The sequence below is a fragment of the Triticum aestivum genome, chromosome 7D, assembly GCF_018294505.1.
Source record: "Triticum aestivum cultivar Chinese Spring chromosome 7D, IWGSC CS RefSeq v2.1, whole genome shotgun sequence".
NCBI classification, from domain to species: Eukaryota; Viridiplantae; Streptophyta; class Magnoliopsida; order Poales; family Poaceae; genus Triticum; species Triticum aestivum.
Genome location: NC_057814.1, coordinates 248,802,648 through 248,814,900, shown reverse-complemented (window position 1 = coordinate 248,814,900; position 12,253 = coordinate 248,802,648). Strand labels below are relative to the sequence as shown.

The following is a 12,253-nucleotide window of genomic DNA, read 5'->3' as shown; positions in this document are numbered from 1 at the left end:
ATGCAGCACTGAACCCCACAGGAGCACGGAACTGTATGAATCGTGCATCGCAAGCCTCTCACCGTCAGACCGAGCCGGACACGTTCCGCCGCCGCGAGCCGCACGTGGCCGCGGATCCCGACATCCCCCACCGCCGTATAGGGCCCGCCCAGCCCAGGGCAGGGCAGATCTCCCGCCATCTCCGTCGCGCCTCTCCCGCCAAAACCCCGCGCGGGCCCACCGCGCAGCCGCCGCACCGGACATAAAAATCCTCTCTTTTGGCGCGCACTCCCACCTCTTCTCCCCTGCCCTGCCTCCCACACCCTTCTCCGCCACGCCGCCCCACCGCAACAACCCTACTCTCCCAGCCGCACCGGCTCGCCGGAGTCCATAGCCTCCAGATTCCGCCCGTCCCCGGAGGTCCTACTGGGGGAGGCAGCCTATGGACGGAGCAGACGCGCCGCAGCCCGCGAGGTCGGGGTCGGGGGTCACGGCGTGCTCCACGTCCACGGCCCAGGGGAGGATGAACGGCGGCGCCAACGCCAGCAACAACGCCGCCGCCGCAATGGAGGAGCGCTTCGCTGACGTCTGCAAGGTATGGGCTCCCAATCAATCGCCTTCTTTCCCCTTCTTGGACCAGGGGTTCAGTTCTTGGTGCCGATCTGTTGCTACTTTCCCCGCTTAGATTGTCTCCGCCAAGATTCAATAAGAAGTCATGGCGGGCGTTGCGCCATTCTCAAATTTTGCGGTCTCGGCCCAATCTTCTCCCGCTCTATATGCTGGATTCGATTCCCGCTTATCTTTTTCATGTACGATTGTTTGGGGGGAAATTTCTCATCTTTTCGGTCCCCATCCTCCAGATCCTTGGGATTCTGCGCTCTCGTCCCCTTGGATTACATTGTCTTCTCGCCCCTTCAGATTCTTCTGCGGGTTCGGTGTGATTTTGCGCTTATCGCTTTCAAATCCTCTGGGGGCGGTGCTATTTCGCGATTATCTTAGCGGCATCTTTTTCGGGCGAGTGATTTTCTAGCGGTAAATTTCTGTGACCTGTGGTTACTACCTCCAAATCTTGAAAAATTGCATTCTTTACTGTTAATTCGTGCTATCTCTTGTAGTACAACTCATGTGTTCTATATCCGTCTCAACTCAACACGAGCCAAACTCATTTACCTGCAGTCAGAGTGTATTGAATTATTTATTCCGCCTGATCTTTGACCATGATTTAGGGCAGACGACAAGCTTCCATCTTGTGCGCTATTTCCATGTCTGAGTTTTTGTTCATTATCTAATCCTGCCAACTACTCTATTTGCCGGCGAACAGAGGAAGCTAGTGCTCGACGAGAGCACGACGAGGCAGGCGATGCAGCTGTTTAAGGAGACCAAGATCATCCTCCTGTCCAGCATGTCATCCTTGGGCAGTGGATCGGTAAATCTCGGCGTCTTCATCCACAAACCATGTCATGTTCTGATGTACAGCAGCAGCTAAAATTTGTGTTTCTTGTGCTTAATAGCCCGAGGAGATTGAGAGGTCCTGGTGCGCTTGTGTCCTTTACTGCGTGTCAAAGCTCGGCAACGCAGGGAAGGCCAAGGAAGACCGTGGCATCACGCTGCGCCAGATTTTGAGGGCATTCGATCTCAAGTGAGCACTGCAGTTTTTCTTCTAACCAAGTTCTCAGTTAATTGCTTTAGCTAGTCTGTTTCTCATCTCTGTCGATGCTCTGCAGGATTGTTGATTTTTTCAAGGAGATGCCTCAGTTCTGCATAAAGGTTGGATTCATTCTGACTGGTCTCTATGGTTCAGATTGGGAGAAGAGGCTTGAGGTATTTAATTATGCACACACAAAAATGGCTTATCCCCTGTTTTGAGAACTGAAACACATATTATGTGTTCATCCCTTACTGATTAATGCCATTTATTTGTTTTGTGTTCAGTTACAGGAGCTGCAGGCCAATCTTGTCCATTTATGCTCCCTAGGCCGGTAAGTTCCTCTGCATGTAACCTAAAATGCCCACATGGCAACTCTGTTCACTGAATCTTAGCTCATTTGCTGCTGCACTCATCGCTCTTTTTTGTAGTTTTTTCCTGGTCTTGAGCATTTATGAACTAGTATTGTGTTTGACAAGCGGCAGCGATGTTTCTCTTGTTCAGGCATTACAGGCGCGCATACCAGGAGCTATTCCTCTTAAATGATGGCAAACCTGCAAATAATTCTTCAGAGCTAAATGTGCAACAAGCTTCTGAATATTATGACTTTGGATGGTTACTCTTCTTAGTTCTGAGAAACCAAGCATCAAGCGCCGTGAAGAATCTTTTAACATCCACAACTGAGTTGGTTTCTGTGTTGGTAAGGACTCCCTACTATTATCTATCTCAGATGTGTTGCCTGATCTTCTCTTCATATGCAACGAGACAAAATGTCCGTGTATGATATTAGTCTAACTTGTAAACACTGAATACTTATTGCTTGCAGGCTGTGCTTATTATTCATATCCCCGTGCGGTTAAGGAACTTCAGCATCGAGGATTCGTCCTGCTTTGGTAATGATTCCCTCTTTGTTTTGACTATTTTCATGCTCAGCTTGTTTGGTAGCTACATCCTTTTTATCTGAAAAGGAGGTTAAACCCTAGCCTCTGCATCGATTGGTGCACACAGCCATTGGCAGTTACAGCTTTAAACTGATGGATGCTGTTTATATTGATTTAAATCAGCTAAGAAGTCAGATAAGGGAGTCAATCTTATTGCATCCCTCTGTGAAAGATATCTTACCTCAGAAGATGAGTTGAGCAAAGCATTGCAGAAGACAAACATTCTCATAAAGGGTATTTTAAAAAAGAAACCATGCTCGGATGTTTCAGAGTGCCAGCAGGGCAGTTTATCGTTTATTGATCCAGGTATGAGTCTGGGCTGCAAACAGAAGTTCTTAAAGTTTTGACTCTATGTTTGTCTTTCATGAATTTTTTGTTGGCCAATGTCACAGCTACTTTGTTCTTTAATGCAGAGGGCTTGACGTTTTTCAAGAATTTTCTTGAGGAAGATTCATTGAAATCAAGTTTGCAGGTCCTGGAAAAGGAATATGTGAATGGACTTGATACAAAGGGAGAACTAGATGCACGGATGTTTGCTAATGAAGAGGACAGTTTGCTTGGCAGTGGAAGTCTGTCAGGAGGTGCCCTTAAATTGCCGGGCACAAAGGTAATTACTAATGAGCCTATGCCTGTTCCTACATTCTTCCATAGCTCAAAAGCTTTGATCTTTACTAACCTAATTATCTGTGATCTTGCAGAGAAAGTATGACGATGTTATGGCCTCACCTACCAAATCAACAGCAAGTCGAGCCCCAATGTCTCCTCCACGTTTCTGTCCGTCACCTAATGGAAATAGCTTCTGCAACTCAAAGATGGCTCCTTTCACCCCAGTGAGCACAGCCATGACAACTGCCAAGTGGCTTCGAAGTGCAATATCGCCTCTCCCTTCCAAACCTTCTGGGGAGTTGCTGCGCTTCTTCTCTGCATGTGATAAGGATGTAACAGATGACATCACATGCAGAGCTGCCATTATACTTGGAGCCATATTCACAGGCAGTTCTTTTGGTGAGCGTATGTGTACTAGTTTGCGAAACACAAGCGGGATGGATGCTATCTGGACAGAGCAAAGGAAAATGGAAGCTCTTAAGCTGTACTATAGAGTTCTGGAGTCAATGTGCAGAGCAGAGTCACAGATCTTGAGTGGGAGCAATCTTACGTCACTTCTGTCTAATGAGCGATTCCATCGTTGTATGATTGCCTGTTCTGCTGAGTTAGTTCTGGCCACTCACAAGACAGTCACAATGATGTTCCCAGCTGTGCTGGAGAAAACTGGCATAACAGCTTTCGATTTGAGCAAAGTCATAGAGAGCTTTGTCAGACATGAAGATTCACTTCCACGAGAGTTGAAACGTCATTTGAATTCACTTGAGGAGCGACTTCTGGAAAGCATGGCATGGGAGAAAGGCTCCTCAATGTACAATTCCTTAATTGTTGCTAGACCTACATTGTCTGCAGAAATAAACCGGCTAGGTTTACTGGCTGAACCAATGCCTTCGCTTGATGCTATTGCGGTGCATCATGATATTTCACTGGGTGGCCTTCCACCTCTCCCATTTCATAAGCAACCAGGTAGCAGTTTTGGGAAGTCACCACTAACATATGCCTGTTATATCATGTTTTCGAATCTGTGCTGCTATTTGAGTAGCATTTTTAGGGCTTTCCCACTTGGTATATGAAGTTACTAAACTTCCTGTGTGTCAATGATATTTTCTGTAGATAAAGATGAAGTTAGATCTCCCAAAAGAGCATGTACTGAAAGGAGAAATGTGCTGGTGGACAACTCATTTAGATCACCAGTAAAGGATGTCATCAAATCAAAGTTTCTACCTCCTCTTCAGTCGGCGTTTGCAAGGTTTGACATTTCTTCCTGATTCCTATGTGAACTCTTCAGGTTAGCGAGGCGAGATGCTAAACTGAAACTTTGCCTTCTGTGTTCTTAATTGCAGCCCAACAAGACCTAATCCGGCAGCAGGAGGAGAAACATGCGCAGAGACAGGAATAGGTGTATTCTTGAGCAAGGTGGGTTATTGTTTTTGATGCAATGTAATGTGATGCACTAAAATGCTTGCTGATCATACTGTACCCTTTTTGCCCCCCTGCAGATAACAAAACTTGCAGCCATTAGAATCAAATGTCTCTGTGAAAGATTGCAACTTAGTCAGCAAATTCTGGAGCGAGTATACTCCCTTGTCCAGCAAATTATCAGCCAACAAACCGCTCTTTTTTTCAACAGGCACATTGACCAGATCATACTGTGCTGCATATATGGAGTTGCAAAGGTATGTTTAAATTACCACTGTCCTTGGAAAACCTTCAGATAAAGGCCTTGCTCGCTACAATTATTTTACTGTCCATATATCTTTTTTCACAGATATCTCAACTAGCCCTTACCTTCAAGGAGATTATTTTCAGCTACAGAAAACAGTCTCAATGCAAGCCACAGGTTTTCCGTAGTGTTTATGTTAATTGGCCATCAAGGAGCCGCAGCGGGGTAAAACTTCACCTTGTTTTAATTGTTCAAGGGATTTTTTCCCGTTTTTCAATTGGCTGGTATTCTGAAGGGAGTATCTGATAAACTGTTTTCATGACAGAAAATAGGAGAGGACCATGTTGATATCATCACTTTCTACAACGAAGTATTTATTCCTACCGTCAAGCCTTTGTTGGTGGATCTTGGACCTGGTACCAGTCCAAACAGAAACAATGAGCCAAAAAGTGGTGGTGATGGTATGCATTGATTAGCTGAAAATAAGCAAGATTGTTCAAATACTTGATTTGCAAATGATTTTTCTGAAGTGTTTGTTTTTTTTGTCACATCAGCAGCCCCATTTCCAGAATCTCCTCGGCTGTCTAGGTTTCCGAACCTTCCTGACATGTCTCCAAAGAAAGTTTCTGCCACTCATAATGTATATGTCTCCCCGCTACGATCGTCAAAGGTGAAAAAGTTTCTATGCTTTATTTAGCAATCATCCTGGTCATGTTTGACTCTAAATTGTTGCACTAGTCCTTGATCAATGTTGCTGACAGTGTGATAAAATTGATGATTTCAGATGGACACCCTGCTTTCGCCGAGCTCCAAGAGCTATTACGCGTGTGTCGGGGAGAGCACCCATGCATTTCAGAGCCCCTCCAAGGATCTGAATGCGATTAACACCCGCCTAAACAGGTAAAAACCAGAGCCTGGAAATTGTCCTCGTTCGACTGTCAAGAAGCAAATCATGAGAACACTTGCAATTTGTGCAGCGGGAAGAAAGTTAATGGAAGGCTCAACTTCGACGTGGTGAGCGATCTGGTGGTGGCCCGAAGCCTGAGCGACCAGAACGGCGGCTCCGCTGCTGCGATGGCGGTCTTCGGCACCAGGACGCCGGTAAAGGGCGAGCAGCAGGACCCTTAGCTTGGTCGTGCGGCGTCGCCATCACGACCTATATTGATACAAATGCTAATCTGTTAGGTGTGAGCCTGATCTAGTAGTGTTAGATGTTTTAGTCTCTGATGATCTGTGTTCCCTGACATGGGGAGTCACTCTGTGTGAGCAGCTCTTTACTCTTGTGATATATAAAAAGAAGGGCTGCCCTGAGGGAGGGACCCCCTGACCTGTGCCGCGTGGATTCTGATTTTTGAGCCTCTCTTGGTTTGCAAGGGGTTTATGCTAATGTCAGCGATAAGTAGTAGTACTAGCTCTGTTTCTAAATGTAAGATGTTTTGACGGTCAAAACGTCCTATGTTGGTGAACAGAGGGTGTAACAATTTTGCAAATGAGGGCTGCCTTTTCTTTCTTTGTTTGGAAGCTACTAACTTATCTATTTTGACTATTCTGTCTGTCATGGTGTAACCACTGTTACTGATGAATGATAGCGTAAAAGACTTGTTTCCAAATCTTTTCAGCGTGATGTACTGAAGTACTCCAGTATTGTTGAATGATGTTGATAGAAATCCAGGCCCACTGGAAATCAACATTTTTTTTCACAACTACCTCTACCAAAATACTTGTCAGGGGAACTTGTACTAGTTTTCTCCGGCTATAAGTATTCTGGTACAGATGTAGTAGTAGTTTGCTGAGAAATAGTTTTTTTTGAGGGAAATGCTGAGAAATAGCTGGAGCTCCTTCACTGCTTCAACTTCTTCTTTTTTCTTATTTTTGTCGATGGGAACGTCTTCTCTCATTGAATGTGCATTGCCGAAAATTCTGAAATAAATGCGAGCATCAGGATTTGAACCCTAGTGGGTTAGGGATACCACAATCCGTCTAACCATCCAACCACAAGTCGGTTCGCTTTACTAGTTCAACTTCTAACACGTTGTTTTCTGATGATGGAAGAAAGAACATTTCCTTAGCTTACAAGTATCCAGAGTGTACGTGTTCTAGTGGAAGAGTCTATTTGTGGGTAGAGTCTGATTATCTCTTAGATGGACCCACCCAATCTAGTTTATTAGTATTCAGGGTGTGTTGAATTATATTGCGCTAACTGACCTAAAGGGTCTATATAAGGACATATCAACCTTGCCACGAAGCAAGAAATGAAATATCGAGTTCCTACCTATGCTCTCTTCTACCCCTTCAATTCTCCAGTCCTTTTCCCTATAACCCAACGTCTACACGGCTACAACCTTCGCGTCCAGCGAGTATCCCACCCTAAAACCTCCTTAGCCAACGTCAGCTACAACAACTTACTATTATATCGACACTAGTTTCTCTTATGGCGGTGATCAACTCATACAACTCAGCTTCATATACACGACTACTGATAACAATTAATTATAGAACATCAGGTCCATCGAAACGACATTGCTCACTGACTGGTGACTGCTTCTGTATATTAGCTAGTAATACTAGTATGACAAAAACACATCCATCGTATAACTATGACGATTGATCCACGGTGATTGTTTCAGCTTCTCCACTCCTCACCATTTGCATTGCACTCCATTAGCTAGGGGTAGATGATAATCTACTCTTCACATGTTGCTAGACATCCATGCCGGTAGGCACCCTACTCATGCACAGAAGAGAGAACGAGAATTAGTTACACATTTGCAGTTTTCGGAGTATGTTCTTTGAAAAATAGATAGGCCGCAAAAGGAGCGAAACTTTTTAGTGAAACTCACATGGGACTGGGAAACTGAAGCACAGGGATGGCGCCGGAGTCGGCTGCTGCGGCTCGGCCACGAGGATGTAGACCAGGCCCATGACGCCGGTGTGCTGGCGGTCGCTGCTGTAGTTGGAGACGATGGTCAGCACCTCGCCGTCGCTGACCTTGATGGATCCTGGCTTAGGGTAGCACGTCGACATGCCAACGATGTAGTTCGCCTCGTTCCCTGCCTCCTTCCCCGTGCCGTAAGTTGGAAGCGATTCACAAAGAAGGCGTCCGTCCTGTAGCAAGTCCAATGTACCTTAGAAGTTAGGCTTCCCTTCACAAATAACATGTTGTGATGTTACCATTTAGACATCATATATACATATAAGGTCTCATTTAAACCGTGTAATACCCTGTTTGGATTAGCAGAACTGAGCATGGTATTCAGGAATTAATTGAACTCAGTGAATATCAGCTGCTTGGTTGCAGACAGAATTGGAGCTGGAATCCCAATTCCAAGTTTTAGATAGGTAGTATTGAGTGTTTCCCCTCAGAATAACTCTGAGAAGTGCATAAGCACAATAGGTAAAGCGATCAGGGTGCTAATCTATTACCTGGCCATGCAAAGAAGCACCGACTCCTCCGGAGTGCTGGTGCGCAACACTGAACACGATATCTCCTCCACGCGGCAAGGCCGCTCTAGCAGTCTTAGTATGGATGCACTCATTGTTGGCTCGGTTTTCTGCGCTGCATTCCTCGACTTGATACTCAACCTGTAAACCAATGTTTTAATTCATAAAGGAAAAGGAAAAAAGATTGTGTATTTGAATCCGTAAAAAGAAAAAAAATGGTGTATTTGGAAAAATAGGTTAATTTTTAAAAATCTGAAACAGTTGCTGTTGTGGCAACTGGGAAGTAGTATTTGCATACCTTGCAAGAATGTTCAGGAGTTCCATCGAGCATAGCGGTATCCGTAACGTCAAATATGTAAATCTTGACAGGCACCACCGCATCAGTCCAGTCGAGCCACGTCACGGTGTACTGCAAGAACAACTTCCGCACCTCGCCATTGAACCCTTCTTTGACCCGACACTGGGTCTGATCATAGCAGCAAAATAGCCCACCAGTGTAGTTCTTTGAGATTGTGCGCCCATACTCATCAATTGTGACATTGTAAAAGTCGCACTTGCACTCGGTGCAGCTAGGCTTGTCGACCACGCCCCTTGTGTCGATGGCATGAATATTGAGCAACCATTTCTCCTCATAGCCTTCAGGGGCCTTGTCTTCATTGCCAATCTCAATTCCATAAGGATCAGGAACCCATGTGGCAGTGTGGCGAGTCTCGGAACCGAGCCCAAAGTACTGGCCTAGTGTGGTCTTGCACACTCCATCATTCCTTTTAAGCATCCCTTTTGGAAGATTTTGCGTATCGGGGCTCTGACTGTTCTTCAGAGCATAGTATGGTTCTGCAACCCAGTGATGCAGGTAAGTCTCATGGAGCGGGACAGGGACGCCATTCTCATCGACGACCTCTGCATCAAAGCTCTTGACTGCAAGGTGGCCTCGGGGGAAGTCGACATCATGGTGGTACTTGTTTGAGACTGATCCAGGTCCCAATAAGATGGGCGGAGAACGGAACGTCTTTGATTTCAGCAGATGGCCTCTCACGTTGAGGGCTTCAGAGGGTAGGGGGGCGACAGCCGACAGGAGCGAAATGAGCAGCACAGCAGAGCCAGCCATTTTCATCTTGTCAGCAGCTGCAAAAGTCGAGTATCTATCAGAAGAAAGTAGCATCATGCAGAAAAAGAAGCAAACCAACATATGAAGAATCTTCTGTTATATTTGTCTGAAAAAAGGCCTTTTTTTTAAGAAAAGGAGGTTAAACCCCCGGCCTCTGCATAAAAAATAATAATAATAAAAGGCCTTTAATAGCAACAAGCATCTATGAACAACAAATTCAGCTAACACCTGAGGAAACAAATAACGGTAGAGCGTCGTACTTCTAACCGTTTTTGAGTGAACATATAACGGCAGAGGTGAACGTCTGTTGTTTGGTTCAGGTGTAACTTGTCTTGGGAAAGTAATAAAAGTGGGTATACAGTATAAACTTATGTTCATTGGCAGATTAATTAATTGAAGACAACCATGCCATCAACCTTTAGTAGCCACTGCTGAACCAAGCTGACTATTGAGTATCTTGTACGAGGAGTGTGAAAGCTCCCAGGTCAGGTATTCCATTGAGGAGCAAGGAAGCAACTATGGCTGAAAGTTTTACTAGGCATGTAGAGAAAGACAGCATCCACATGAATACTTGAGTAACTTGACAAGACAAAATTCAACCAATAAACAAGGAGCGTACGTACACCAGCTTGCTTCGTGGTAATCTCCCCTGTGCCAATTCGATAATACAGAAGACAGTAGCTTTCACAGGTGACCTATATATATAGTGTTCAATAAGCATCAAGAGTGATTTGATTGTCCACATAGAGATCGTCACTAACAAGGGGAACTGGATATGGTCAGGCAACAGAAACTCTGAACCTTTCCAACCACTAACGCTATTCTATTTTCTTTTAAATAATATATTACTGATAAAAGAAGGGCGCCCCTGTAAAACTGAGAGGTGCATCGAGACCCAATTCTTGACTTGAACAAGAAGCATCTATCTCCACATAGAAAGGCTTGATTCTCTTGGCCACCAGTAACCCATGTATGTATGTATGTATGTATGTATGTATGTATGTATGAGTCGCAAACAACCAGCAATAAATATACTACTACAAGAAGAGAAAACAGGTTTCTTCCTCTCTTTTGTTTTGATGAATCACAAACATTTTCTTGAAAGGCGAATCGCAGTCATAATCGGGACTGGGCCAAGAGGATATCTAAAGACGAAAAGGTTTCTCTGCCAGTGGATTGATTGATTGATTCAGCAAATTAAAGATACCACAGAAATTGAGAAACCAGAGGATTCTTCGCCGCCGCTGCCCTGGCCGATGGGACGGGCCGTGAATGCGCAGGAACCAAAGGGAAGAAGGGAGCAGAGCTAGAAGCAGAGGGAGGGGAAGAGGGAGAGGACGGCGCGTACCAGGAGGGAGAGGGACGGAAGAGGACCGAGGAGCGAACAGGAGGAGGCGGCTGCGCTGTGGGAGTCTGCACAGTTGGGGTGGTGGACGACGGGACTTATAGGGTGCGGGGCGAGGCCACGTGGCGTCGGGCGCTTACGGCAGCGCTTGCGTCGCTGCGTATGGTGATGATTTTTTTCTTGTTTGAGGGAATGGGGATGAAGTTACGCACGCGGGCGAGCCGGTTCACACTTTCTTCTTTCTTTCTAGAAGCTGTGACCATGCTGGACGGATAGTGTTTGGATTCTTTTTTGCAAATCTATTGTTTCTTACAGTACTATTTTGAGTAAATACAGTCGTGCTAAATTTGCATTTTAGTACTAGTACCAAAAAAGGAAATTCCTTCTAGAAACGGCAGACCACGATAGCAAATACTCACCGCCAGCGTTGAGGTGAGGTATGGAGAAAATAGACTGGGTATCGTATCGCTACCGGAGCTGGAGTACGTACACCGTACATGTATCTCCGTCCTAATTTATTGGTTCTTTTTGTATTTTGTGTTAATGATGCGAAGCATCCTACGATCATCCCCATATACTCCCTCCGTTCGAAACTACTTGTCGCAGAAATGGATGTATCTAGACGTATTTTTGTTCTAGATACATCCATTTTCGAGACAAATAATTCCGAACGGAGGGAGTACAATACGACTATTCCCCAAGCCCCAAGTGGACATACGACGAGTCCTCAAGCATACGCCATTGGACACAAGGTAAACCCGTTCCTAAATGTTTCCCCTTTCCATTCGTGCGAGACATGGTTGCTACCTCATACAAAGACACTACTTGTGCTTAGGTACCCAGAAGACCCTCTCGGAGATGTTCGGGGTCATGGACAAGTCCCCAAGCACAAGGATGAAGGAGCACGACGAGAGGAACCGGAGAAAGGCTACATGACCCGGATATCCGGCCCTGGCCCGGACATCCGGCCCCTGAAGATGTCAAGAACAGCAGCAGCCCAGCAACCGAAGTGCTACGGGGCCCGGACATCCGGCCCCTAGGCCCCAGACATCCGGCCCGACGTGAGCCGCCGGACATCCGGCCCCAGCCCGGAAATCTCGCATCCTTCACAGAACGCATCCACGCCAGCCCGGACATCCGGCCCGTCATGAAGCCCCGGACATCCGGCCCGACGCCCGGACATCCGCCCCCTGCCTGCATGCAGTGTATCTCGGCCGAGGCCCATGTACCCCTTCGCCCCTTAGACTATATATACTCCCCCTCCACCTACGTTTTAGGGTTAGCGTTGTGATAGCTCATTTGTGAGATAGAGCCTTGCTCATCCATACGGATCTACTCCTTGAGAGAGACCGCGGCCCCTCCACGGAGAAGATCCCCCTTGGATTCAAGACCCCCTCTTGGGTGGCCCCATCAAGACCTCCTCACGGAGAAGAACCGGTTACCCTTTGTATCGTCCTTTGTTGATCGTGGATCTTGTATCTCCTCTCGCGTTTCGAGGATCTAGCACATGTGTGACCGTATCTTGTTG

The 12,253-nt window shown here is 46.1% G+C and overlaps 2 protein-coding genes across 4 annotated transcripts; one reads left to right on the top strand and one right to left on the bottom strand.

Annotated features, from left to right (window-relative positions):
• Positions 1–393: 393 nt before the first annotated feature.
• LOC123165294 (retinoblastoma-related protein 1-like) lies at positions 394–6,341 on the top strand (the record flags this gene model as incomplete). The annotated part of the gene is given in 18 exon segments (XM_044582921.1): positions 394–574; positions 1,301–1,405; positions 1,491–1,618; positions 1,704–1,800; positions 1,912–1,958; positions 2,129–2,324; positions 2,451–2,517; positions 2,689–2,871; positions 2,979–3,172; positions 3,264–4,134; positions 4,282–4,417; positions 4,512–4,584; positions 4,668–4,844; positions 4,937–5,056; positions 5,157–5,292; positions 5,386–5,501; positions 5,616–5,731; positions 5,809–6,341. Coding segments are annotated over 18 exon segments (3,066 nt in total). The 3' UTR covers positions 5,960–6,341.
• An 898-nt stretch (positions 6,342–7,239) lies between these two features.
• LOC123165292 (uncharacterized) lies at positions 7,240–10,963 on the bottom strand. Of its 3 annotated transcripts, none has more exons than XM_044582919.1 (5): positions 10,729–10,963; positions 8,571–9,397; positions 8,255–8,413; positions 7,672–7,936; positions 7,240–7,556 (listed from the first exon to the last, which is right to left on the bottom strand). In XM_044582919.1, the coding sequence occupies exons 2-5, from the start codon at positions 9,384–9,386 to the stop codon at positions 7,522–7,524; spliced, it is 1,275 nt and encodes a 424-aa protein (XP_044438854.1). In that variant the 5' UTR covers positions 9,387–9,397; positions 10,729–10,963; the 3' UTR covers positions 7,240–7,521. The 3 variants fall into 3 exon arrangements, with proteins under 3 accessions (XP_044438854.1, XP_044438855.1, XP_044438853.1); XM_044582920.1 differs by lacking the exon at positions 10,729–10,963 and adding an exon at positions 10,004–10,068; XM_044582918.1 differs by lacking the exon at positions 10,729–10,963 and adding an exon at positions 9,797–9,893.
• Between the last annotated feature and the right edge of the window lie 1,290 nt (positions 10,964–12,253).

Excerpts from the sequence above, each read along its gene's own strand:
- LOC123165292 (XM_044582918.1), bottom strand. The coding sequence starts at position 9,878 with ATGGAATACCTGACCTGGGAGCTTTCACACTCCTCGTACAAGATACTC. Across the intron at positions 7,937-8,254 it reads GTGCTTCTTTGCATGGCCAG|GACGGACGCCTTCTTTGTGA; the intron begins GTAATAGATTAG and ends GACTTGCTACAG. Across the intron at positions 7,557-7,671 it reads CTTCAGTTTCCCAGTCCCAT|GGTGCCTACCGGCATGGATG; the intron begins GTGAGTTTCACT and ends GTGCATGAGTAG.